This window comes from Humulus lupulus, chromosome 4, assembly GCF_963169125.1.
Source record: "Humulus lupulus chromosome 4, drHumLupu1.1, whole genome shotgun sequence".
NCBI lineage: Eukaryota > Viridiplantae > Streptophyta > Magnoliopsida > Rosales > Cannabaceae > Humulus > Humulus lupulus.
The window spans coordinates 250,633,097-250,657,986 of NC_084796.1; the positions used below are offsets into that span (position 1 = coordinate 250,633,097).

The 24,890-nt window shown below is 35.2% G+C and overlaps 4 protein-coding genes across 4 annotated transcripts; 1 reads left to right on the forward strand and 3 right to left on the reverse strand.

Annotated features, from left to right (window-relative positions):
- Positions 1 to 235: 235 nt before the first annotated feature.
- LOC133831743 (NAC domain-containing protein 100) lies at positions 236 to 3,572 on the reverse strand. The gene is made up of 3 exons (XM_062262145.1): positions 3,195 to 3,572; positions 2,431 to 2,699; positions 236 to 1,266 (listed from the first exon to the last, which is right to left on the reverse strand). The coding sequence occupies exons 1-3, from the start codon at positions 3,361 to 3,363 to the stop codon at positions 541 to 543; spliced, it is 1,164 nt and encodes a 387-aa protein (XP_062118129.1). The 5' UTR covers positions 3,364 to 3,572; the 3' UTR covers positions 236 to 540.
- Positions 3,573 to 10,406: 6,834 nt separating this feature from the next.
- Positions 10,407 to 14,881, forward strand: LOC133831746 (cleavage stimulating factor 64). Its single transcript, XM_062262148.1, has 7 exons — positions 10,407 to 10,569; positions 10,694 to 10,771; positions 12,142 to 12,180; positions 12,278 to 12,859; positions 12,952 to 13,044; positions 13,504 to 13,680; positions 14,464 to 14,881. The coding sequence occupies exons 1-7, from the start codon at positions 10,477 to 10,479 to the stop codon at positions 14,587 to 14,589; spliced, it is 1,188 nt and encodes a 395-aa protein (XP_062118132.1). The 5' UTR covers positions 10,407 to 10,476; the 3' UTR covers positions 14,590 to 14,881.
- Positions 14,882 to 15,351: 470 nt separating this feature from the next.
- LOC133831744 (CRM-domain containing factor CFM3, chloroplastic/mitochondrial) lies at positions 15,352 to 21,599 on the reverse strand. The gene is made up of 9 exons (XM_062262146.1): positions 20,614 to 21,599; positions 19,651 to 20,116; positions 19,439 to 19,569; positions 17,441 to 17,812; positions 17,130 to 17,286; positions 16,755 to 17,047; positions 16,566 to 16,625; positions 16,125 to 16,184; positions 15,352 to 15,894 (listed from the first exon to the last, which is right to left on the reverse strand). Exons 1-9 carry the CDS (start codon positions 21,490 to 21,492, stop codon positions 15,775 to 15,777), a joined length of 2,538 nt encoding a protein of 845 aa, XP_062118130.1. The 5' UTR covers positions 21,493 to 21,599; the 3' UTR covers positions 15,352 to 15,774.
- Positions 21,600 to 22,215: 616 nt separating this feature from the next.
- LOC133831745 (uncharacterized) lies at positions 22,216 to 24,295 on the reverse strand. Its single transcript, XM_062262147.1, has 8 exons — positions 23,987 to 24,295; positions 23,765 to 23,900; positions 23,581 to 23,650; positions 23,376 to 23,469; positions 23,065 to 23,278; positions 22,811 to 22,952; positions 22,565 to 22,735; positions 22,216 to 22,477 (listed from the first exon to the last, which is right to left on the reverse strand). The coding sequence occupies exons 1-8, from the start codon at positions 24,198 to 24,200 to the stop codon at positions 22,286 to 22,288; spliced, it is 1,233 nt and encodes a 410-aa protein (XP_062118131.1). The 5' UTR covers positions 24,201 to 24,295; the 3' UTR covers positions 22,216 to 22,285.
- Between the last annotated feature and the right edge of the window lie 595 nt (positions 24,296 to 24,890).

Below are 24,890 nucleotides of genomic sequence, written 5' to 3' on the forward strand. Positions count from 1 at the left end.
TGTGATACAACTAGTAAGTTTTTGGGAACTTAAATAGCTACACCATAAAATAACTTGTTGAACTTAATCACTTATTATATATAATTATTATTAGGAACTATATCCTTCCCTTAAAACTTTTAGACTCTTAGGGATAATTTATATATAAGAACAAATAAGTACTAATTGCAGTGTATATATGTCATCATTTTCCTAAGTTGAAAAGTGACATATTAATAGAGATCAACCCAAGATATCCAACTTGAAATATGGAACATATATATATATTTATATATATATATATATATAATAAACAGATACAATAATATTCATACATGAAAACATAAAATAACTATAGCTAGGGATTCTCCCTTTTATTTGAACATTCATATATCTAATCAACTACATACAACTGAACAATATTATGAGTCTTACAAAAGATAGATACTTTAAAAGGACTAATATAATCATCATCAAATAATCCTTATGGAATAATAATAACTAGTTTACATGATTAAGTTAGCTTCATTATATGAAATAAGAGCTTCTTTTTTACCTACTTCAAAAGAGTACATGATGATCATCATCTTCACCAATGGAGTCCAAGCTGAATGGTTGCTCCTGCTGCTGTACTTGAGAAGTAGAATCTATGATGATATTACTGTTATTATTATTATTATTCATCTTAGATAATAATGAAGAAGAAGAAGAAGAAGCTAAGTGGAAGCCATTTGAAGTGGCAGTACTACCCAAAATATCTGAACCAAACTGATGATGATGAGAAATACCTTGTTGTTGTGGCATATAAGGGTTGTTATAGTTTTGATCAATGTTATTTGAAGCACTATTCCTAAGCTGTAATGCTTTGAGAATGAAAGAGTTCATTGAGAGATTTGGGTTAAGCAAGTTAGAATTATGCCATGAAGAGAGAGATGGTAGAAGAGGACTACTAGTGCTAGTACTAGTAGTACCATTGGCTGTGGTACTATTATTAGTAGTCCAATAGTTCATGTTGTTCAAGTTCATCATCATATTATTGTTCATGAGATTATTATTAGAACTACCACTGTTCATCATGAAACCTAGTTGAGTTGAGAGATTATTACTATGATTATTGTTAATGTTGAGATTAGGCATGATGTCAAAGTCTCCAAACTCGTTATTGTTTGCTATGGAGTTTGTGTCATCACATGGAGACTCGATAGATGGCTCGTGTGAGGATGGTGTTTGCTGTGGCTTTTTCAGCCCACTGCTCTTCTGGAAAACCCTGCAAACCACCCACTCTTCCTGAAATCAATTTCAAATACATATATATTAAGATTATATATATATATATATAATCAATAATGTGTCACTATATCTATTTATTCATATAGTAAATAATCGATGGAGCTATAGCTAGCTATGACATCTTAATTATCGTAATTAAGTATAGTTCATGCAATGTCGTGTTGTTATTAGCATTTACCATATACAAAAATAACACAATATTCTTATGCATAGTGTATATTGGTATCACTACTACTGCAATAACATAGTATTCTTATGCCTAATGCTATCGTGATTAAGTATAATCCATGTAGTGTCCTGTTGTTATTAGCGTATACAAAAATAACTGAATATTTTTATGCATAGTATAATGCCTATTGGTATCAGTACTAATGCAATAACATAGTATTCTTATGCCTAATGCTAGTCATCTTATGTCGTGATTAAGTATAATTCATGCAGTGTCGTGTCGTTATTAGCATATACAAAAACAATTGAATATTCTTATGCCTAATATAATGCTTACTGGTATCACTACTACTACAATAACTTGGTATTCTTATGCCTAATGCTAGCCATCTTATCGTAATTAAGTATAGTTCATGCAGATGCAGTGTTGTGTCGTTATTAGTATATACAAAAATAACTGAATATTCTTATGCTATAATGCCTATTGGTATCACTACTAATGCAATAACATAGTATTTTTATGCCTAATGCTAATCATCTTATCATGAGTAAGTATAATTCATGCAGTGTCGTGTTGTTATTAGCATATACAAAAATAATTGAATATTCTTATGCATAATATAATGCCCATTTGGTATCACTACTACTGCAATAACATAGTATTCTTATGCCTAATGCTAGCCATCTTATCGTAATTACATATAGCTCATGCAGATGCAGTGTCGTTATTAGCATATACAAAAATAACTGAATATTCGTATGCATAGTATTCATAATGCCTATTGGTACTGCTACTACCGCAATATCATAGTATTTTTTTGAGGCGGGTATTAAATGTGATATTTGAGAGTAATTCAAACATTTTCTCCGCCCTTTTTATTTAAGGTTGAAAAAAAAAAACGCATTGTATCTTAATGCTCTCATTATCAATAACTTGTTTAAGTAGTTTGCATATATAATTATGCATATATATATATGTGTGTGTATGTATACCTTGTTTGGGTGGTTGAAAGGGTGGTTGTTTTGAAGCCTGTATTCATGCATAACCCAGTTGCTCTTCTCACCCCTTGGAGCCCTACCCTTGTAGAAAACTAGGGTTTTCTTCATGCCAACAAGCACACCAGAACGAAGGATTTCCTTATCCTTGCCAGTGGTTTTCCAATAACCAGCTTCTGTGGCTCGGTTGGTTCGAAGTCCAGTTGGGTATTTTCTGTCTTTCAAGCTGAAAAAGTACCATTCTTTCTCTCCCATCGACGCCTTCTCTATATATATATAATCATAATTATAATTATAATTAACCCTTTAATTAAAACCACATATAATAATTCATGAATATTAAATATTACTCAAGGAAAAGTTATTAATTCTTCATTTACGTACTTCATATCTATGATTTATATTGATTCAATAATTAATTTTGTATAAAGTCCACTGTTTTCTCTTTCTGCAAAAAGTCCACTAAAAACCAGAGAAATTTAATAAACAAATAAATTATTATTCTTATAATTAAGAGCTATACAGATCTAATACCCTTTTTTAATTTCCAAATTTAGTTTCTAATTTTTTGGATTGAAATTCTTATACCCTTTAATCATATTTGAAAATTGAGCCCTAATAAACTGGCTAACAGGCAAAGCAAGATCATATTATTAATCAACCAAAAAATCAATACACACATATACATATATATATATGCATAATCATATATAACAAGTAGTTCTAATATAACTATATATATATATATATATAAAACCTACCTGGGAGGTCCCAAGGTTCACACTTATTAAGATCAACAACAGCAACAGCTTTGGGAGTGAAACCAGAATCAGAGATCTTTCGACCTAAATAATAAGTAATGAGTTCTTCGTCTGTTGGGTGAAATCTAAACCCTGGTGGAAGTTCCTCTATACCCATAGCCATAGCCATCAAACCCTATAATAATTTCTCTAAGTTTATTTTCTAAACTGTTACCAAAACAAACCCCAAGAAGAAGAGAAGATCAAAAAGACAATAATAATGACCAGTAATCAACTACGTACTTAATTAGTACAACTATTATATATATATATATATCAATGTTCGATAGAGTTAATAATCTCAAATAAAAGTTCTCTCAAGGTGTGCTATATTAATGGGGGGCTGGCTATATATGATACGAGTATTCAACATGAAGCTTTTCTCATAGTTATTAATACTATATACTATACTCTATTATATATATATATATTTATTATTACAGCTAACACTTTGACAAAGATGGTTGATTTTGTTACATGTATGCATGAAATTACCAAACTAGCCAATGAGGGTTGAGAAGGGCTTTTCTTTTCAATGTAGTTGGAAAGGGGTAGTTTTGGGATTTTGATACATGGGAACACAAACTCGTACCTGTGACATTGACTATTGTGAAGGGTAAGCAGATATGAAAAATGTATGTGATATTATATAAATATTTATTTATATATATATTTTTTTGTAGTAAAAGTATGGTAAAGGTGTTTTGGGTACAAAATGGTACTGTTACACCAAGATTGAGATTATAATGTTGGTTAATTTCTTCTTGGACAGTCCTGTGTACAACCACTTTCACCGATTTTCACCAACCGAACCCTCTCTAGCTATGTTTTCACGTAATTTAGTCCAATTAAAACATTTATATCTCATTTAACACAACTATCCCTATCAAACTTACATATATAAAATAACACTTGTTGGCGGCTATACTTCTTAATTTTTAGTCTCTTTCCTCACTATATATATATTTATATATATAGCGTACCCTAAAATATACTCTAAATATATATATATAGTGATGCTATAGTGTACCCCAAAATATGGACACAACAGTATACTCTTCTCATGTTTTCGGTACCTGAATGATTTTCAGTGCAATTGTTTTTTATGATATTATATATTGTAGTTATTTAGAAAATCCTACAAATTTTTCGCAAAATTTCGAATGATTTACAGCGCCGAAACAAGATTCAAATAGTTTGTTACACACGTGACTGTTTTTCTTTTATATGGTGAATGGTAACTTGTTTTCGGCAATGTAAATTATTCAAATTTTTCTAAAAATTTGCTGGATGCTCTAAATAACTATAATATATACGAGTAATGATATGTGCATCCAAAATATGCACTCAAACATTACACGCAGTGATGCAGCACTACTTTTTAAAATAGTAGGTCCTAGTTTTGGTAAATAATGTAATTGACTTGGTTAAACTGTCACATTATTGTGTGTAATGATTTTGTTCATATTTTGGATACACATATCATTACTCATTATACACAGTTATAAAAAAATTGCACAAAAAATCATCGATCTATCGAAAATAGGAAAGAGACACCCTAAAATAGAAGGTGCACCCTAGAATTTTCAACATATATAGTGATTTTCGAGGTTGATTGATTTTATACATAAATATATTGAGAATTGCTAAGGGGCACCACTGGTGTCCAACACCATAAGTATGTGACATATCGTTATTGGTGCAATCTAATATCGGACCGCACTTATTTGAATTTAATAAGTATTATGGGGGTATCGCTAACCAATCATAGAATGACAGCTCATATGATGTTGGGCACCTTAAGGTGTCAAATAACAACACTCATATATTTATAAGGGAAGAAATTTGAAGGAAAAGAAATCATTTTTTGGAAAACTCAAATACCTACTTTATAGTTTTTAGTTTTTAGGAGTTTATTTTATCCATAACATCAAATATATGAGTAACTAAATCTAACAAAAACACATCAATGTCATTAATTTGTCGTTACAAGCCAATTGTCAAATTTCAATTTCAGTGATCATAATATCCCAATCAAATTACTTGGCGTGTTAATTACTACCAAATATCAAGAGAGTTCTAGTAATTAGTAGATAACTTTATTAATTTTGGATCATATCCCTCTCCCTACTTTATATTATTATTTTGTCAAAACTTTATTTTATCATACTAATAATTAATCATATTTATATGCATGCACACATACACTACAGTAGCTAATAATTAATTAATTAATTAATAAAAAAAATACATACAGGTGTGATTGTTTGATCATTGCAAATCATCTAGAAGGTTGAAAAGTCCAGCTAGCAAGAGTTCATATAAATATAGATATATAATCACAGTTTGACAGTGTCAAGATTTTTTGTGAGTGAGATCATGTACTTCTTTTTTCTCCATTTTTTTAATTATATCATATTATTATTATATATATATAGATAAAATGTGTTGAGAGAAATTACTAGGAGTGGTTAAAATGGTAACCAACTCACACGACCATATCTTTGAGTTTTGGTCATTATTTTTGTTGTGTCTTTTCCTTTATTCTTCATCTCCTTTGTCTCTTCGAAGCTTCCCATAAATTCAATCCTAACAATAATATCTTTTTTTTTTCTCTAAATAATCTAATATATATGATATATATCCCTTTTTTTAATGCATTAATTAACTTAAATTAATTTAATGTTAATTATATTAAGATTTAGTTTGATTATTTTGACAGCATATAACAATTACCACATTATTATATAGGAATGTTTTTAAAGGTCACCAAAAGAATTATAACATATTTTATTAAGTCATGAGAGAACCTAATAAAGAAACATGGTGGAGTATACTTAATTTCAATCATATCACTTAATTTCCTTACCAACAAAATGGAGAATAGATTTGAAGATAAGATTAGAAATTGTTTACGGTCAAAATAGCCAATAATAAGAATATGGATGTGAGTGTAATTAATAATAAATGTAAATTAATTAATTGATATGATTAGTAAAAGACTCGAGCTTGTTTATTGTTGTTGTAGCCAAAAAAATCATTAGAAACAAAAAAGAAAAAGCATAAGCAAACTCTATGATGAAGCCTCGATATACCCCATCAAGAAGTCACTAAGATCTTGGAGGATATACGACTAGCCATTATAACCGGTTAGTAGCTAGTCGCTTCATGCCCTAGGAGCACAAACTTTGGGTCATCGTTAGATAAGAGAACAAATCACCTTGCAGAGGGTAGAAGCGCCCACCAAGAAGCTCAAACTGATGCTCGCCTAAAGGAGCAGATCAACCAGACAGGTCAAAAGCAATCTCGATCTCTCGAGTTAGAAGAAGACACTCGAGGAAAGAGCAATTCGTGAGAAGGACACTAGTCCTCTCATCCATTTCGCGAGAACCAACAAATTTATAAGAAGTATCAATTGAATCCTCGCCTATATCCTAAGCGAGAAGGATGCCACCTCAACGACTTGTGTAATGACCTAAACTTCTTAATAAGGTTTAGGACCTTGATTAGGAGGCAAGTAATGTCATAATTGATTTATTATGTCATTAAATGATTATATGCATGTTTATGTGAATTATATTATAATATAATGATGAATGCATGCATATGGGTCCACTTTAATTTATAAGGGCATTTTTGTAATTTGGCCCATTGATGGCATATTTGTATATTTTCATGCATGTTGGTGAACTATGAATGAGACCATGTTATAATGTGGATTTGTTAGAACCATTCGACATGATACGATCTTTGAATGTAAGTTATCGGTCTGGTCATAACGGGGTTAACTTCGGGGCTCGGGGTGAGTCTCGGGGTAATTTGGTGATTAGAACATTTCCGAGAATTAAAGGCTAACCGGATATGATTTATTAGCATTTGAGAATAATGAGAATTACGGAAATTGGAGGGTGTTAGTTATGATTAACAAGATAGACGTGAAATGACAATTTTACCCTTGGGGCTGTTAAGGAAAGAAGATAAGCCTAGGGTCATTTTGGTCTTTTGACCTAAATGATATATATATAACTTTAATAAGCTATTGAAGCTTAAGAAAACATAGCGCTTCCTTCTTCTCCCGTTCATCATCTCTCTTCTTTTTCTCTTTGGATTTCTGAGCTTAATTTGAGGAATCAAGCTAAAGAAGTGAGGCTTGAGGTTCTAGGATTATGTTCAGCCATTGAAGATGATTCAATTCAAGTTTAAGGTAAGGTTTTAGTTCAATTTTCTGGTTCCTTAATCTGTTTTTGGTGTTTGTTTTGAGGTTGGAGTTTTGATCATTTAAATGGAAATTTGATGAAGTTTTGAATGGTTTAAAGTATAGGTTTTGTTGGTTATATGGTGAATAAGTTGTGGTAATAGTTGGTGGCGTTGCTTTGTGATATTGAGAGTGTTTTAGTGAGGTTTTGAATTGAGTTCAAAGAGGAAAAACAGGGGTTTTTGGCTGGGTTTTGGGTGGGGCGGCGACTCTGTTCTAGAGCATCGCGGCCCAAGCTTGATGAAGAAGCAGGGTGGTGTTGAAGGGCCATTGGGCCGCGGCATGGGGTTGGTGGGGCCGCGGCGTGTGTTGGTGGCTGGAGGGCAGGCGCCTCTGGTTGAGGAGGTGGGCCGCGGCATGGAAGTGTAGGGTCGTGGCCCTTAGTGACATTTTTGGCCAGAAGTGTGTTTTCATCGTGGGAATTCAAACCTTATGCCTCGGGATCGTTCCTACTACCCGGTTTAGTAGGATTCAATGTCTCGAAGGCTAGGTTTTGGTCCAGGAACCTTTTGTTATTCATTTTATTGATGGAATCCTATAATTGGTTATGACTAGGTGACCGCTAAAGAAATCAAAAGGGTAGATTGTTCTCAAGGGTCGTTCTTTTACTATTTCTCGCTCGAACCAAAGGTACGAAAACTGCACCCAGTATGTGATATGCATGGTTATTATTGAGACATGTTGAGTGCTCTATAAGTGGACATTGATTGCATTAAAATGCATAAGATACATGAGATTAGGGCATGGCATGAATATTGATTATGATATTGATCAGAGCTTAAGTCTCTGTATTTGTGCATGATTATAATTGTGCTTTTGATTATTGAATGAGCATGCTAAATACCTTATATCTGAATATCTGGCATATGATATATGTCTGTTTGCATTACCTCATTGAGGAAGCACTGACTTATTAGTCAGGGATCGGCATTGGTGTCAGTATTGATTGTGAAGCTATGACTTATTAGTCAAGATCAACAGTGCTACTGAGCACTGGTCATATGGTATTAACTTATGAGTCAATAACGGTATTAGTGTGTTTAACGCAAGCCGAAAAGATTAGATCTAATCGACATAAGCATTATCGTTCTGAGTATGAAATGCTTGACCGACCTTAAGTTCGATGAAAACTAAAAGTGATTGTCTAGTCTAAAGACTAGTTATTTAGGGCCAGGTGATTGAATCGTCACATGGCTAGGAGGGTATGAGACCTCAGAGATAGACTTATCAGCCATCTATTTAAAGAGTGACTCATTAGTCAACATTTAGAGATAGACTTATCAGTCTTCTATTCAAAGATAGACTTATCAGTTTTCTATACAGAGATAGACTTATCAGTCATCTATCTAAAGAGTGACTTATTAGTCAACTGTTCAAAGAATAGACTTATTAGTCATCTATCTCAAATAGACTTATTAGCCATCTACATCAAAGAGAGTGACTTATTAGTCAACAATTCAAAGAAGAGACTTATTAGTCATCTATCTCAGAGAGACTTATTAGTCATCTACCTCAAAGAGAATGACTTATTAGTCAACTATTCAAAAAAGAGACCTACTAGTCATCTACCTTGAAGTGAGTGACTTATTAGTCATCTACTCAGAGCGCAAAACTCCACAAGAATTTATTTGTATCTGCTTGCATTCATGAGTAGGGTTATTACTGCTAGGCATGCCTATTATAATTTAGCGACATGCGATTACTTATTCATGAGCATATTGAGTTTTCTTGCTGAGCTTGGGCTCACGGATGCTATGTGGTGCAGGTAAAGGCAAAATAAAGCTGGACCATCCTTGAGTTGGAGAGCTTAAGTGACGATGTGTACATATGTGGCTGCTCGACCACCACGGTCGAGGGTTGAAAGAGGAACTAGGGTTAAACCCTATTTTGCCGCTTAGGTCAGCTGGTTGTAAATCTTTTGTTGTAATTAACCTTTTAATTATATTTTTGGGATCCCAATGTATACGTTAAACGTTTTAGTGAAACGTTATATCTTTTTTTTTAACCCTAAACCGCTAATCATACTTAGTTACACGATTATGGCCAAATGACTCGATTAGCGAGTTTAGCACTGTTTAAAATACACACTGTAACGGTCCCTGGGTAGTAGGGCGTTACAACTTGAAACAAGAACTCTGGAACTAGGTCGCACGAGGAAGGTCCCTCTTAGAAGATCACCTCGTGTTACTAAAAAATCATATATGAATAAAAATAATCAAACACCATTATACCCGGTTACTTAAATAGATCTGAAAAAAACTCTAAAAATTAGAACAGATCGTGACTATAACCGGTTAAAATTATGTTTAAAAGGAAAAAAATAAATATGAAGTGCAAAAACAGATTTGAAATGACAAAACCAGTTGTGAAAAAGAAGAAGAAGAACAACAACAACAACAAAGAAAATAAAAATAAAATTAGATTTAAAGAAGAAGAAGAATAACCGGAGGGGGAGGTACATTACCGTCAGGGGCAAGGGCAGAAGTGAATCGTTGTCGTCGAGGGTGGGAGCGGAGGTAGCATCTCCAACGAGGGACTGAGAAGAGAGAATCAAAATGGGGAGGAGAGAGTAAGAAATGAGAAAAGAGAAAGAAAAAAAGATATATCGTGAGAAAGAGAAAGAAGTGGGTGAGAGATAATTTTGTATATTTATGATTATAGTAATCTATTTTTTATATTATATAAAATTACCATATTTACATTTTTTTTTCAAAAAAATTACCATATTTATATTTTTTTTTCAAAACTTACCATATTTTGTATAATTTTTTTTTTTTTTCCAAAAATATAAAAACTAAGTTTATTTTATCATATTTATGTAAACTTCTCAAATAAAAATGGGCTCATCATGGGCTTTAAGCCCATAAGAAAGCCCGTTAGCCCAGGCCTTATCGCTCTAAACAAAGTGATTCTCTCACTCGTATTCGGATACTCGTAACACCGCCAGAAAAGACCGTCTTTCTCTTCTCTCACCGGTGAGTGGTGGCAATGGCGGGAAGGCAAGTCACCGGCGATGGCTTACCAACGAATCTCGCTGGAATGACTAAAAATCAGCTCTACGACATCATGTCTCAGATGAAGGTTTTCTCTCGTTTATTTCCTCATTTTCTCTCTTTCCAAACACTCGCTGCTAGACCTAGCATAATGACAATTTCATTTTTGTGTTCTTGGCTTAAATGTTTTCGCTCTCTCTTTCTTTATACAGACGCTGATCGAGCAGAACCAGCAGCAAGCTAGACAAATCCTCATTCAGAACCCGCTCCTTACCAAAGCTCTTTTTCAGGTCCGCCATTAGTAATTTTTATTCTTTTTCGAGTTTCTTGGTAGAAAAATATATTTATCTTTGGTGAAATTTGAAAGATTTTTGTTAATTGATGAGTTTAGTGAAATTAGGGTTTGTTTTTGCGGGGATTGAAGTTTGATATTCCATATGTTTAACTTTTGTATATGGTTGTGTAATTCCTCAATCTGTAGTTATGGCATGTAATGGAAAATAGGGCTTGTTGTATGAAATACTATTATGTGGTTTCGATGGATTAGCTATGGTTATCTAGTCTAGACAATTACGTGACAGACTGTTTACTGGGGCCTATAAGTTCAGTAGAATGTATAATTTGTGGCATTATGAGAATATTGATGAGAAACCGTTGAGAGAAAAATGTTTCTGGAAATTAGTAACAATAAGATTGGGAATGATTTACTCGTTGATTTAAGAGAATTTCGAACTGTTTGTGCGCAATGGAGAATAATTTTTAGGTGCCAAACCGTTCTGTGCTTTACTTTGTTGCTCTTTGATAGTCTTACTGTTTGGCTGGATTGGAGTGGATTATTATATTATCATTTGGGACTGTATCTGATAATGTTGGAACAGTCTGTTTTGTTTATTCTCAAGCAATGATGTGATTTCAAAAGATCAAATCTTGTCTGTTTTGTTGTGCTTTTCCTACTTTAAACGAAGGTTATACTTGCAAACTTTTGCTCTCTTTAGGGAAAACTTATATTTTGAGATGACAAATTGCAACGGTAGTAGATGCAAGTGTGCCTTATAAAATTCAAATGTTTAGAAATTAGAGAGAAGTGTGAAGCCTTCTATACCCTATACATCAATCCATTGTGTTGTAGTCATTACAGTTCTTTGCCACTTTTAATTAGTTACAATTAGAAAACATAATCTAATTCTAATATCTAGTAAAGATTTATTCTTTTTCTATATGGAGGATCTTCCACTTGCCAGAGTTTGTTTTGGTAATCGTGTTTCTCTTAGTAATTGGGCTTTATTGGTCAATCAACAAAGGATTACTTGCCAATTGTAAATGGCTAGACAAACAATTTAAAGTTTCACATTCTCTGAGTGCTTCATTGAAACCAATTAATATTACGTTGTCAATTTAAAAATCAGATTGTTGTGTCTCATTCTCTAACTGTGTAATGCTTTCTTATTTAAAATGAATTTATTCCAAATTCTTTTTAAGCAATTTTTTTGGGGTTGAAATTCAATTTGGAATTCTTGACACTAAAAGATGTTTTATTGTGTACTACATAGTAGGATAGCTTATAGAAGCTAATGGTGATTTAAATGGTCTGTTGAAAAACACTGTATTATCAATTGCTTCTTAACTACTACTGATTATGTCATTTCATTTTTTTTCCCAGGCACAGATAATGCTTGGAATGTTGCAGCCACCTCAAGTGGTATAAAGTTGTCATTATTTTGTTTTTATTTAATAACAAGGCTTTGACCTTTGAGTTTCTAATGATCTACCTGTGTAAATGTTATTTTTGTGTTCAGATTCCAAACATTGAGCAACCACCACCGCAGCATTCTCAGCAATCAACACAACTTTCTCAGCAGTCCAACATTCAGGCATCTCAGTCATTGTCAGGTCAAGTGGGTATTAAGGACCAAGCCGGTGCATCTCAGATGCAGACTCCTGCACGGATGCAACATCAGAACCAGCCACCCGTGGCTATCTCTTCTCCTGCCGTTCCTGCTGTACATATTCAACCTCAGCCTACACCTATACATCCTTTGCAAACACCACAACCTCTTAAAGGACACTTGCATCCCCAGGTTACTACAACATCTATTCCGCAGTCCTCTCAGCTTCCGAATTTACCTTCTCTTCCTCTCCATTCTTCTTCACAGCAACCTCCACATCATCAATCCCAAATGTCTACACCTTCGGGTCAGATGCAACAATCTATGCAGACAGCTGGAATCCCTCATTTGCCTTTACACCCGCCATTGCCACCACAACCAAGACCACATTCAATGGGGAATTTCCAACATCAGTATCCTCCGCATATGGGAACTAATGTGGGGTATCAACATGCTGGTCCTCCTCAGCATCATTCACAGCCCATGTTTCATGTAAGCAGAGGATTACGATTTGGTTGTAATTATTGAGCATATCATCAATATAATGTGTTAAGACTAATTTTTATTATCAACTGATTGCTCAGTCAGGGAATAAGCCTCCAGGTAATATTGGGCCATCATTTTCACACCCGCAGCATCCACATCAAAGTCAGCCACCTCCACAGTTAATGTATCAGGTATGCCATCGTTGGAGTTGGGCAGTAGATTAATGCTCGTATTGTTCTCCAGGGATAATTAGGCTAGTGAAATTCATTATTTGGTTGTTTCATTAAGCTTTCTGATGGATAACTTCCCTCCATGAGCAAATGGATAGGCAGCCTGACTTGAGTTTGTCTTTAACCAAAATTTTAATAATGACTTAATTCGATTACAAACATTAACTGTGATATTGGAATGGCAAACCCTTTTAATTATGATAAACTTTTCAGCTCTACGATTAAAATGAAACAGAAAGAAAATTCCCAGTTATGGAAAATTTCTGAGAAATAAAACCTGGTGGGAGTTGTTACCAGGATAAAAGTGATAGAGCGTGGAGTTATGTAGTACAACTTTTAAAACAAGTTGAAACTCTATAATGACAGTCACAACCATTGACAAATCCTTTTATTCTTACCTGTTTGTGTGTGTGTTTTCAGGGGGGAAATATGCCTACAGAATTCAACAACCAAGGTGGAAACCCGATGCAAGTGGATAGAGGATCTGCATGGATGCCTGCTCCACCTGAAAATTCAGCATTAACACAGCTTTCTGCACAGCAGTCAGTAATTCCTGGTCAGATGGGTCCTGGAAATCAGCCTCCTCGAGCCCCATCGGTAATATTGAGTGTGTTTGACTCCTTAATTAAAAAAATTATTTTTTGTTTTTAAAAGTTTAAAAGTGTTTTTTGAAAACAAGTTGGGGGTGTTTGGTGTTGTTTTCAGAAAACAATTTTTAAGAACAAAGATATAGAAAACAGAAAAGTTTGAGAATAACAAGAAGTTGTTTTCTGTTGTTTTCAAATTTTATTTGCCTATCTTTTTTTTTTCTTACATCATTTTTTTAATTATTATTATCTAACATCATTTATTGTCAAAAAAAAAAAAATTTCTTCACTTTCTCTCACATCACTTTTCCTCATCATTTTTTCTCATGCCATTCCCTCTTTCTTTACTTTCTTTCTCATCACATTTCTTCATTTTTTCTTGCATCGATCAATTTCTCTCTTCTCAATTTCTATTTCTTCAAATTTTCTCTCCTTACTTTCTCGCTCTTTATTTTTCATCATTCTTTCTTTCAAATTATTTTATCTCATTATTTATTACAAAATTTTAAAAGATTTTTATCCTTGTAAATATATTTGTTAATTTTTTATTTAAGATTTAAAAAAAAAAACTAATAAGTTTTTACTTTTTAGAAAGCATTAACCAAACACTTCTTGTTTTTTGAAAACTACAAAAACTGGTATCTGTTCTTATTTCTGAGAACACAACTTTGAAAATAGAAAACGAAACTAAACGGACCCATTATTTCTACTGTTATAAGCAGCTTTGGGTAAGCTAAAGCTTCTATCTTCTTGATTGGTTTACTCATGCTTTCATTTCTTCTCATCGTGCCAGCTGACCCCTGAGATGGAGAAGGCACTGCTTCAACAAGTGATGAGTCTAACACCAGAGCAAATTAATCTCCTGCCGCCCGAGCAAAGAAATCAAGTGCTCCAGCTGCAGCAGATACTGCGCCAATGAAAACAGTGACTTTTTTGGACCTTAAGTTTTTGTGTTCATGAAGCTGAAATCTACTGATTGGTGTTCCTTCCTTGTCATCCCCAATGATTAGTCGGCTGAAGTTGACTTAGAATTCACGAAAATAGGTTACTTGATATGCTCAATTCTATTAGTCTCACCATAATCCCCTAATTTGTGAAGTAATGTTCAAGTTCTTGTAACTCTGCGACATATATATATTCTTTCATTTTGGTCGTGTGCGTGGGAAAAAATAATGCCGTGCTTGATATGGTAAATATAAGATTTCAGACTATTGCATATATTACAATTAAGTATTAAAAAAGGGGTAGTTAACCATTTAGTAACTTGTGTTGCAAAAGTATCATTTTTGGTATTTCTGTTTTCAATAATGCTCATATAGTACCCTGTAATTATGTAAGTTCTAAATTTAATTTTAATTACATATAACCGATGACAGATTGATCCTAAAGTATCAAATATGTATAATTTTAAAATACAGAATACTATATAAGCATTATTAAAAACAGAGTACCAAAATAATACTTTAGAAAGACATAAGATACCAATGAGTAAATTTTCTTTAAAAAAAAATTTAGCAACATAGTTTCAAATTTGAACAATAGGTTTATGTGAATCAGTTTTTTCTTATTACACCCCTATCTATCGGTTCACCCCAAACGAAATCCAAAATTTATGTCACGAAAGTTTCTTGATCTCATGTACACTAAAATGAACTTTAAATTAAATTGGAAAAACTGGACCAAAGAGAATAAAAATAATAATACACTAATTTTCCTGAATGATTACAAGACCCAAATCCTATGTAAAAATACAAAGATTTACTTTATTAATTTTACATCGTCCGACTGATGAAGTCGCAGCAGTTTGGATAGGCTGCAACAACTTCCTCTTCAATTGTTATTCTCTCAATTGCCATCTTCATCCTCGTCGAAAAAACTTGCACAAAGAAGTTGAATTCCTGCTTCTGGTCTGGGTCTGGGTCTGGTTAGAACTCATTAAAATCAAAGAATTGAGATACAATACAAGCCAACATGCAAGTTTAGCAAAAACAGTATTGGCTGGCTTTTCTGTAAAACATCCCAGGTTTGTTATCCTCTATTCTATGGTCACCATTTTTGCTGTGTAAGCAAGCAGCCATGCTTTCCAAAGCTTTTGTTTTGTAATTTACTCATCATCATCATCCAAATCAGCATCTTCGTCTTCGTCTTCATCTTCATCCTCCCAATCAGCCTCGTCATCATCGCTCTCACTGTTATCTGAATCCAACAATTCGTCGTCCTCACTCTGCAGACAAGAAATGATTTTAATCCACCAATTCATATGGCTTTTGGTAAATACGGTTACTGTTATCATAAAATGCCAAAAAAAAAAAGGTGCTAAACAACATTTTTTATTTTATTTTATTTTAGACTACTGTTTCTTTTATAAAAGCAAAAAGGAAAAGCTGAAACAAATCCATGCCATATTAAGTGGTGACCAAGACAAGGACATGAAAAGAAAAGAAGAAATCTCACATCGATGTATCCTTCATTCTGGTCAACCATATTGTCATTCTTTCCATGCTGAGAAGCATCCTGCAGATAATCGTGATTAAATTTTTCAATTAATATTTAAGGTACAAAGTTAAGTTGATGATATTAAGTAATAAAACATAAATAAAAAATTTAATCATACAAAAATATGATGATATTAAGTAATTAAGAGACCATGTCAACCAGCTTAATACCATCATTAGTTAATGTACAAAATTAATATTATCACCCACTTTTAAACGCAGGATTGACTTTGCACATAGTCAGCAAACTTATTCCATAAAAACTACAGCAAAATTTTCCCAAAAAACTATCTTGTAGAAGTTCTATGATATATCAACATAAATTTACAAAACAAAGAAATGACTTAATGATCTCTTAACAGGCAAAACGAGGGTCGTGGGAAGAAGATATTTCACTTACAATTTGATTTTTCATTTGCTCTATGGCCCCCTCCAAATCAGATATGTGCTGACTGAGAGCCTACATGATGCCATTAAAATATATAAGAAATTGAGGAAGTATATAAGAAACAAATTAATATCACAAAATATGACATTCAAACTAGCCCGAAGGAGTGGGAGACAGAGAAAAAGGATAAAGACGAGAAACCTCATGCCGCTGCATGGCCACGGAACGCTTTAATGCTTTTGCCTTTGTCAAGAGATTTCTTGGCCTCAAGCTGATGGGACGCTGGTAATTCTTTCCCCGGTAATAAATAAGAGCATATCCCTTTGGGACTCTTTCTATGGCCACTAATATTCCCCCACTCTCAAATTCCAACAATCTAGCTGTATCTTCCACAAAAGCAAGGGTTTTCTGCTTCGATATTAGTTTCACAAGTTCTCTGTGCTTCCAATGCAAGTGCATGTTCTCAATGACACCATCAAAGACACCGCGTATTCCTATACATTACCATACACAAACAATCATCAGTATTTTAAGACAACGGAATTGATCTTCATTAGAAAACTCAGGATTACATACCAAGAGGCAAGTACGCTTTCATTCTTAAACCAACTCTGCGAAACATAACTCGTTCCTCATCAGTGATTGTTTCCTGATCATAATCAGGACCTGCGGGAATCATTGATGCTTCTATTTTACTTAAGAGCTTCTCTGCTCTAAGCTTTTTCGCTTGGGCCTGTTAAAAAAAATTAATATTAAACAAAATCACTTGTCTTCTTTGCATGGAAACCTATTTATGTTTGAATGTTGGTGATTAAACTAATGTGCAAGTGTGCTAATTATACTATTGCGATGTCCCTGAAATTCACATAAACAAAAGGGGTACTCACAAGAGCCATTTTATGTTCAATTCTTTTGAAAATCCTAGCATGCTTAGCCATGGCAGCTTCTTTAATCATCTTCTCACGTTCTTCAGAAGATATTTCTCTTCCCCATCTTGCTTGAGCCTCATAAAACTCAGCCAGTGTGCCAGCAGGTGCCTGACCTTCCCCATCTCCTAATGGAACCACATCCATTGCTCCCTTCTTAATTCTTTGTTCAATCTCTTGAACCCGCACTTCCTCTTCAAGATCTTGAACCTGTTTCGCTAATTTCTGTCTTTCAGCCAAAGCACTAGCTACATTTGTTGGGAGAAAGTCTTTTCCACGGTAAATGACAATGTAGTATTTATTTCTGAGCAGTAAAACACCACCTGTTAAGCTCTGCAAAGTTAAGACACATTTTAGTTGTTGGCTTGATCAAGCAACAACTGAAAGAGAAATGCATCCTCCTAAAAACTAGCTGAGAAAAATCGTCCCAACAACCAATGGAAGTTCTGTTATAGAGCATACATAACATTATTACGACCACAAAATTACTTTGGTATCTTAAAAACAAAACAGTGTTTATTGATCATTTTTTAATTTGCTTCCCACCGCCAATTGCAAAGTAATTGGAAGATGATAACGGGATAATGATAGATAACAGACTGCCACTAATTCGATGCAGGTAAGGTCACTTTTAGAAGTTTATAGAAAGCTACCTCCAAGTGTTATGAGGAGTTAGTCATATTTATTAAACTAAAGGTGGGTAAAGGGGAATAAAGATTCTGGAAAGTGGCAAGAATGATGGCTGATCGAATCCACTGTTTATGAGTTATTCCAGACACTGACAGGTTACCAGTTGCTCATGGTTCAAGGTGTAACCTCATTATGAGGTCAAGATTCCCTTCTCAAACTCTCATGGATCTTGCCGTTTTTTTTAAACTTGAATGAAAGGAAGTTGGTGCAGATTTCAGAGTTGTTCAGGTAGCTGGAGTCAATTAGTTTTGCAAAGTGGTAAGTGATAGAAGTGTGGGTTGTTAGGTAAACCAGAGATTTTTTCTTCCAAGAATATTTTCAAGAAGCAAATATAGTTGGAAACCAATCAGCTATTCGAAGCCCCTCCAAAATTTAAGTCTAGCTGGCCAATCATACAAAGATAAAAGCCTTATTTGTTCCTCTAATTTGTTGCATTCTATGGGGTTGTGTGTTCCGTGTAGAAATTATAATGAGACTTTGGCTCACCTATTCTTACATTGTTCCTTGGCAGCTTCTTTGTGGTCTAAATAGCTAAAGGTGTGCTGCCTCAATATATGAAGAGTTTTTGCGGTTGGTTGAGTAAAATTCGGTAATGGTAAGAATGTTCCCTTTTAGGAAATGCATGGTGTGGCGAAGTATCACTCAGAGAAGCATTTGCCAACCTGGCAAGACTGTCGCGGAGAAGCAGAATAGTTGCATTGCTGATTTCTGGGTTACAGAGAAGGGTCAGGAAAGTTATTGGAATTTTTACTTAGTCAGAATCTAAATGTTATAGAGGTCCCTGATCACGTTGAGTTCATTCAGAGGCTGCCAAACCAGAAACTTCATCAAGTTTTGAAGAATAGAAGGATTTGGTTGGGTGACTCTTCAGAAGTGTTTTCTTGCAAGTCAGCTTCAACATGTTGATAGGAGATGCTTCTAACACATTGTTTCTATGGACAGTTAAGGTTTGGAAAAGTTCCATGACGTCTACGGTCCGACTTTTAGTTATATACTAAAATCTAAGGGGGAGGGAAGTTTTGTAATTCTCAAACTCTCAAGGAGGATTGTGTAACTCAGCCAAAACAGAGGAGAGACGCTTATATAATAAAATTGTCTGTTTTTTCTAATGATGGAGACACCTTGAAGTTCATATAACTTGTGTGAGTGCAGCATAAAGTTAAGCTACAAAATTTTGATTTCAAATTCAAATAATGGTTTTGGGACAAGAACATACAGATAAACAATGAATAAAACAAAGTATTTAGCTAGAACCTATTTAGAGCTTACTTTTATCTCATCAGCCATCAGTTTGTTGTTTGTATTCTGGATACCTCGTTTCACAGCAATCTTCGCAACCGAGCTTTGCTCCCAAAGTTTGATTATAGCACATGCCAGCCCTTGATGATTTCTATTTCTCCCTTCATCAAGAAATTCATCACATCAAAAATCAGAAAAGTTCCCATAGCTATAGAAAAATTACTCCATGAATGAAATGGTACCAAGGGCAAAATGACAAGGAAGGGTCTTGGCAAGTTTCCGCATATTAGTCATCTCTGCATTGGTCAACCGTGATCTCATTCCAGTGGGAAGAAGACGGAAAGGCGTTTTATAGCCAGGAATCTTTTGAGGAAGTAAATCAGCATCAACTGGAATTACTCCCGTACCCCACCACTCATCAAAGCGAGGACCTAAATCATCCAATAGCCTGTGAAACTCAGCTTCCTCTTCAGTCATGTTCTGAAGGGGGATTGGAGTTTTCACGGCCATCTTGCTCTTTTCAGAAACTGAAGTTGCCATATCATCACCTGTCGTCGTTGGATTTTCAGCAGAAGAAACATCTGGGATAAAAAGGTCATCTCTTTCCCGATTATTTGGTGAGACTTTAGAAGGCCCTTCATAGTTACTCCCACGGTACACCACCATAACACTTCCCGATCTCCATAATACTAACCCTCCTGTTCGGCGCTGTCATTTCAACAGCAGTCAGTTGCCTATCCCACTTGCATTCATTTTTCATTAAATATATAAACAAAAAAGAAAAACAAGTGCTGAATTAATCAATATTGCAGAGTCAAAAACTACCCAGAAGTAGCCTCTTTATCTAAAAGATAGAGTTTCTGTATGGAATTTCTTTCCTTGCTTCAGCAGCAAAACCAATTTGACCTTAAAGCTAAATCTTATGTAGCGAAATCCTCTTCCTATTTTACCTTCTATCAAAATAAAGCCCTGAAATTTACACTGGCAAATTTAAAGTATAGAAGTTCCACAATAAGCATCAAACAATAAGAAAACAGTTTCAGAACTATCTTCTTAGTTGGAAATCGTGTTGTTCAACAAAAATTCTAAAAATGTTCGTAACATAATTAGACAATGAAAATTTGAAAGAGCAACACCAACATCAAGATATCACATTACTAATTAAAAGTGTCAACAATTATGATAAAGTGATAAACTCAGCCAACCTCAACAATCTCATGGGCAGTTTTCATATCGGTGGCAAGAACCTCATGAAACTTCAGCCTAACCAGTTCCTCCTTCCTCCATTTATCGTGAATCTTCTCAAGAACCGCCTGAGTGAGCCCTGCTTTGGGCACACTGATCCTCTCCCTAAGGGACGTTCCCATTCTCCTCAACCTCCTCAGCTCCTCATCCTCAATCGTCAACTCAGCCAAAGTCGGCGCTCTCATCCTCCTCTTATCCAAACCCCTCACACCTTTGACTCCGCCTTCTTCGTTCCTCTCCTCTTCTCTCTCCCACGGAAAAACCATCTCGTCCTGGCCGTCTTCCTCACCCTCATTCTCAGCCAACACAAAATCGGGCCTAATCCACTCCCTTTGCAGCAAATCACCGAGCTTCTCCCCTCCGGTCGGCGCCGGCATTGCATTCTCACCGTCCAATCCAATACCACCATCATCGTTATCATCTTCATCATCCGAACCCAAACCTAAGTTCCGCAACCGAAGAACGATTCTCTCAATAGCATTCTGTCCTCTGTCCTTATCCACATACCCGGCCCGGTCCCGAGCGGTGGAGTCGGAAACCCTGCGGTCCGGCGATTGAGGCGGCGGACCGGGAGGGGGCCACTTGTTGAGCCACTGAGAAGATGATTTTGGATTGGAGGAGGGTTTGGAATGGTAAGAAGTGCGATTGGGTCTAGGGTTTCGGTTAGCACTGTGGTCGGTGGTTTTGAGAGAGGAGTAGGAGGAGAAGAAGGGCTTGAAGATGATGTGAAATGACGGTTTAGGGGCAGAGAAGAGGAGGTTGAGTGAAGAGGAGTTAGAAGCGAGTGGGAGTGAATTTCGGAGGGGCAATTCGGAGAATTTGGTGGCTGTGAAGGCCATGTTTGGTAGTCAATGGCGTTGTACTCTCATTGTTGTTTGAAAATGTTAGGATGGATAAGGAAATTGGAAGCTGAAGATGATGGAGTGAGTTGCAGAGTGACAAACAAGTGATAAGATTTTCCTCAAAAAATATATTTTTGTGGTTTTCCGTTAATTTTCTGACTTAGTGTCGTTTTCTTGGTTGTTGTTGTCGTTTTTTCTTGATTTTCTAAAAAAAATAAATAATACTAATTTACTGAACTACATAGTTCAAATCCATGTAATATGTATAATGTATATTTGAAATTAACCCATACAAAATCAAACAAGGTTTGACTTTTGACCAGAGGGAAAAAACACTGATTTTTCAGAAAATCGATTTATTATATAGTTTTCTAGTTTTGTTGTCGTTTTTCGATTTATTGTCGTTTTTCATGCTTTATGTGGTTTGCTTGTTTGTTATCGTTTTTCTGAATTCTTTCCCGAATCCTTGTCGTTCTTTTCTATGTAATAGATTTATTTTTTCCTTCTTGTCGATTTCTCGATGTGTTATCGTTTTTTTTGTTTTCTGACTTAATGTCGTTTGCTTGTTTGTTGTCGTTTTTCGGCTTTGTTGTCGTTTTTTTCTGATTTTATTCTATACTGCAATAAACTTCAGCTTTAGCCCTTTTAACCTATAATTGAAGCCTAGCATTTTCTCAAAAAGCTGTGAGGGACTCTCTAACTGTGATAGCCAAATGCAAGTGTCCAAAGTGAGCAATGACAACTTTATTCTTCTCCTGATCACACAAAGCAGTGTTATAAAGACAGAAAGTTACATAATCTCAATCACAGCTCGGCCAACAATGGCCCCCTTGTTGAGTTCTTCATATGCCTTGCCAACCTCCTCAAATTTATACACTTTGGAAACAGCATCCTTGAGATTGAAAACTCCTGTCTCTGCCAATCTCACCAACTTTGGAAGATCCTCCCTTGCCCTCCCTCCATATGATCCAATCACTTTTATCTGCTCCATCAAATTTGATCACTCTATAGTTATAAAATCTGTAATGCATATACAAAAATCACATATAAATCTCTTGAACAGTCTCACCTTTCTGCGAACGAGATGATTTATATCTACTTCCCCGAAAGCACCGGCCTGTGCAAGTCCAATCATCACCGCCTTCCCTCCGTCTTTCACACTCTTAAAACACTGCATGAATGTCTGAGGCTTTCCCAGCGCTTCTACCGCGATGTCCACACCCTTTCCTCCTGTGATTTCCTGTTCTCAACGGCAAATGAGAAAAATGTTCGACTATACAACAAATAGAGGAGGAGAATCATAGAGTGTGCATACTCTTATCTTGTCAACAGCATCTTCCTTCATTGCATTTACAGTATGAGTTGCACCAAATATCTTGGCCTTTTGCAGTTTTTCATCATGAACATCAACGGCTATTATATCAGAGGCGCCAAATGCTCTTGCTATCTGCAAACAACTGGACCGTTCGATCTAGTTATGATGAAATGGCCCAACAGTCATCTCATAACCAGAAAGCAATGCAATGAAATTTGACTAGATATGCATATTTTTTGGTTGTTTTCGCTTACCTCGAGCCAACACCACCCATTCCAATAACAGCAATAGAATCCCCAGGGCGAACTTCAGCGGCATGAGCCATTGCACCATAAGCAGTAAACACTGCACACCCTAAAATTGCAGACTCTGTATAGGGCAATGATTCTGGTAAAAGAGTCAATCCATGGGCTGGCACAACACACATCTCGGCAAGGCCACCCATGCTGTACATGAACACAGGTCGTCCTATATTCATCATGGACAGTATGCAAATATAAGATGTTATGCATATATGTGTAATTCAGACCTATATGAAATGAATTTTGCAGGGTTATAAACTTACCAGAGTCATGAAGGAACAGCCTAGTCTCACCATCATAAAGGGTTCCTTTTGCACGGTTGTAAGCAAAGAAATCTTCACATAAATCATCATGGCCCTATTTTTTTCAGTGAAAGAATAGATAATGATTCATGATTCCTCAACACTCAAAAGGGAAATTAGAATTAAAATCAGTAGAAATTTAGAATCTTGAACTTAGTAGTATTACCTTGGCACAGTAGTGACAATTACCACAGGGCATGATAAATGCTCCAACAACACGAGACCCAATTGGAAATCTGAAAAAAAAAAATACAAAAAATTAATAAGTTGTGAAAAAGACACAAACTTGATGATCCATACCATCACATCTATCTACAGGAACAATCAAAAAAAGAAGATAAAGATTGGACCTTCGAATGATCTTGGAGTCAGTTTGGGGACCATGTTGGAGAATCTCACCAGTAATCTCATGCCCCACAACGCAAGGATTATGAAAGGGGATTTCACCTTTCATGACATGGAGATCAGAGTGGCAAACTCCGCAAGCTACACCACCAGACAATCACAACAACAATAATGGATAATAAAAACACAGAAATAGAGAGTGGAATTGGGATTAAAAAAAATGAAACCTTTGGTCTTGATGAGGATTTCGTTGGCTTTGGGTCTGGGGATTTGGAATTGTTCCATGGTAAGGGGCTTGTTGGTTTCCCAGAACACGGCACCGCGCATGGTGTTGAGGCCATTAGCAGCTGAGGATGAGAATGATGATGAGGATGAGAATGGTGAGGAGGATGAGAGTGAGGCCAGTCTTTTGGCAACTCGTATTACAGCAGAGAAACCCATTTTTTCAGTTCAATGCTGTGCTTCTTTGACTCATCTCATCAGCTAAGCTCAAACTATGCTTTATTACCTTTATTGGCTTAATCTGCTTCCTTAAAATATTAAGGAAATTTGGCAATTGGCTGCTAAAATAATTGAATTTTTTTTTTTTTGTCGGGGTTGTTATTCGACACCCTAATATTGTCCAATAAGTTGGCCTAATAATTTATAATAGTTAGTGATATTTTATAATATTTATTAAATTTAAATATATAAGATCTGATATAAGGATTATATCGATATGCAACCTCTTGTTTTATTCTTGCACTTAAATGTCAAACCCTCATTTTAATGTCATTTTTTATACTAGGGAAAGGTGTTCAAACTTGTGACATGTTCAATGCGAGGAAAAGTATAGTAAGATCAAGCTGCCATGTTCTTAAATGTTTTTGTTTTTTTTGGAATCTTTGGAACACTTTCACTAATCAAATAAGACATGTTTTTACTAATCAAATAAGACATGGTAGATATTTCAAAAAAGAAATAAGACATGTTAGAAAATAGTTGATTTCATAGTATAAAAAGAATAGGTAAATTCTCGGGTGCCCCCCTAAAAGAGGCACATCGGTGCATCCTTTAGTGTTTTTGGTTTGGAAAGTATTTTTGGCGAATTTATTTTTTATAACCGTGTACATTGTAGTTATTTAGAGCATC

Coding starts and splice junctions, on each gene's coding strand:
- LOC133831745 (XM_062262147.1), bottom strand. CDS start 24,200: ATGGGTTTCTCTGCTGTAATACGAGTTGCCAAAAGACTGGCCTCACTC. Junction 23,901..23,986: donor AATCCTCATCAAGACCAAAG/GTTTCATTTTTT, acceptor CTGGTGGTGTAG/CTTGCGGAGTTTGCCACTCT. Junction 22,478..22,564: donor ATCATCTCGTTCGCAGAAAG/GTGAGACTGTTC, acceptor TTGATGGAGCAG/ATAAAAGTGATTGGATCATA.
- LOC133831746 (XM_062262148.1), top strand. CDS start 10,477: ATGGCGGGAAGGCAAGTCACCGGCGATGGCTTACCAACGAATCTCGCT. Junction 10,570..10,693: donor ACATCATGTCTCAGATGAAG/GTTTTCTCTCGT, acceptor TTCTTTATACAG/ACGCTGATCGAGCAGAACCA. Junction 13,045..13,503: donor CTCCACAGTTAATGTATCAG/GTATGCCATCGT, acceptor GTGTGTTTTCAG/GGGGGAAATATGCCTACAGA.
- LOC133831744 (XM_062262146.1), bottom strand. CDS start 21,492: ATGGCCTTCACAGCCACCAAATTCTCCGAATTGCCCCTCCGAAATTCA. Junction 17,048..17,129: donor GAAAGCGTACTTGCCTCTTG/GTATGTAATCCT, acceptor GGTAATGTATAG/GAATACGCGGTGTCTTTGAT. Junction 16,626..16,754: donor TGGCCATGCAGCGGCATGAG/GTTTCTCGTCTT, acceptor GGCATCATGTAG/GCTCTCAGTCAGCACATATC.
- LOC133831743 (XM_062262145.1), bottom strand. CDS start 3,363: ATGGCTATGGCTATGGGTATAGAGGAACTTCCACCAGGGTTTAGATTT. Junction 2,700..3,194: donor TGAACCTTGGGACCTCCCAG/GTAGGTTTTATA, acceptor ATATATATATAG/AGAAGGCGTCGATGGGAGAG. Junction 1,267..2,430: donor CTTTCAACCACCCAAACAAG/GTATACATACAC, acceptor AATTGATTTCAG/GAAGAGTGGGTGGTTTGCAG.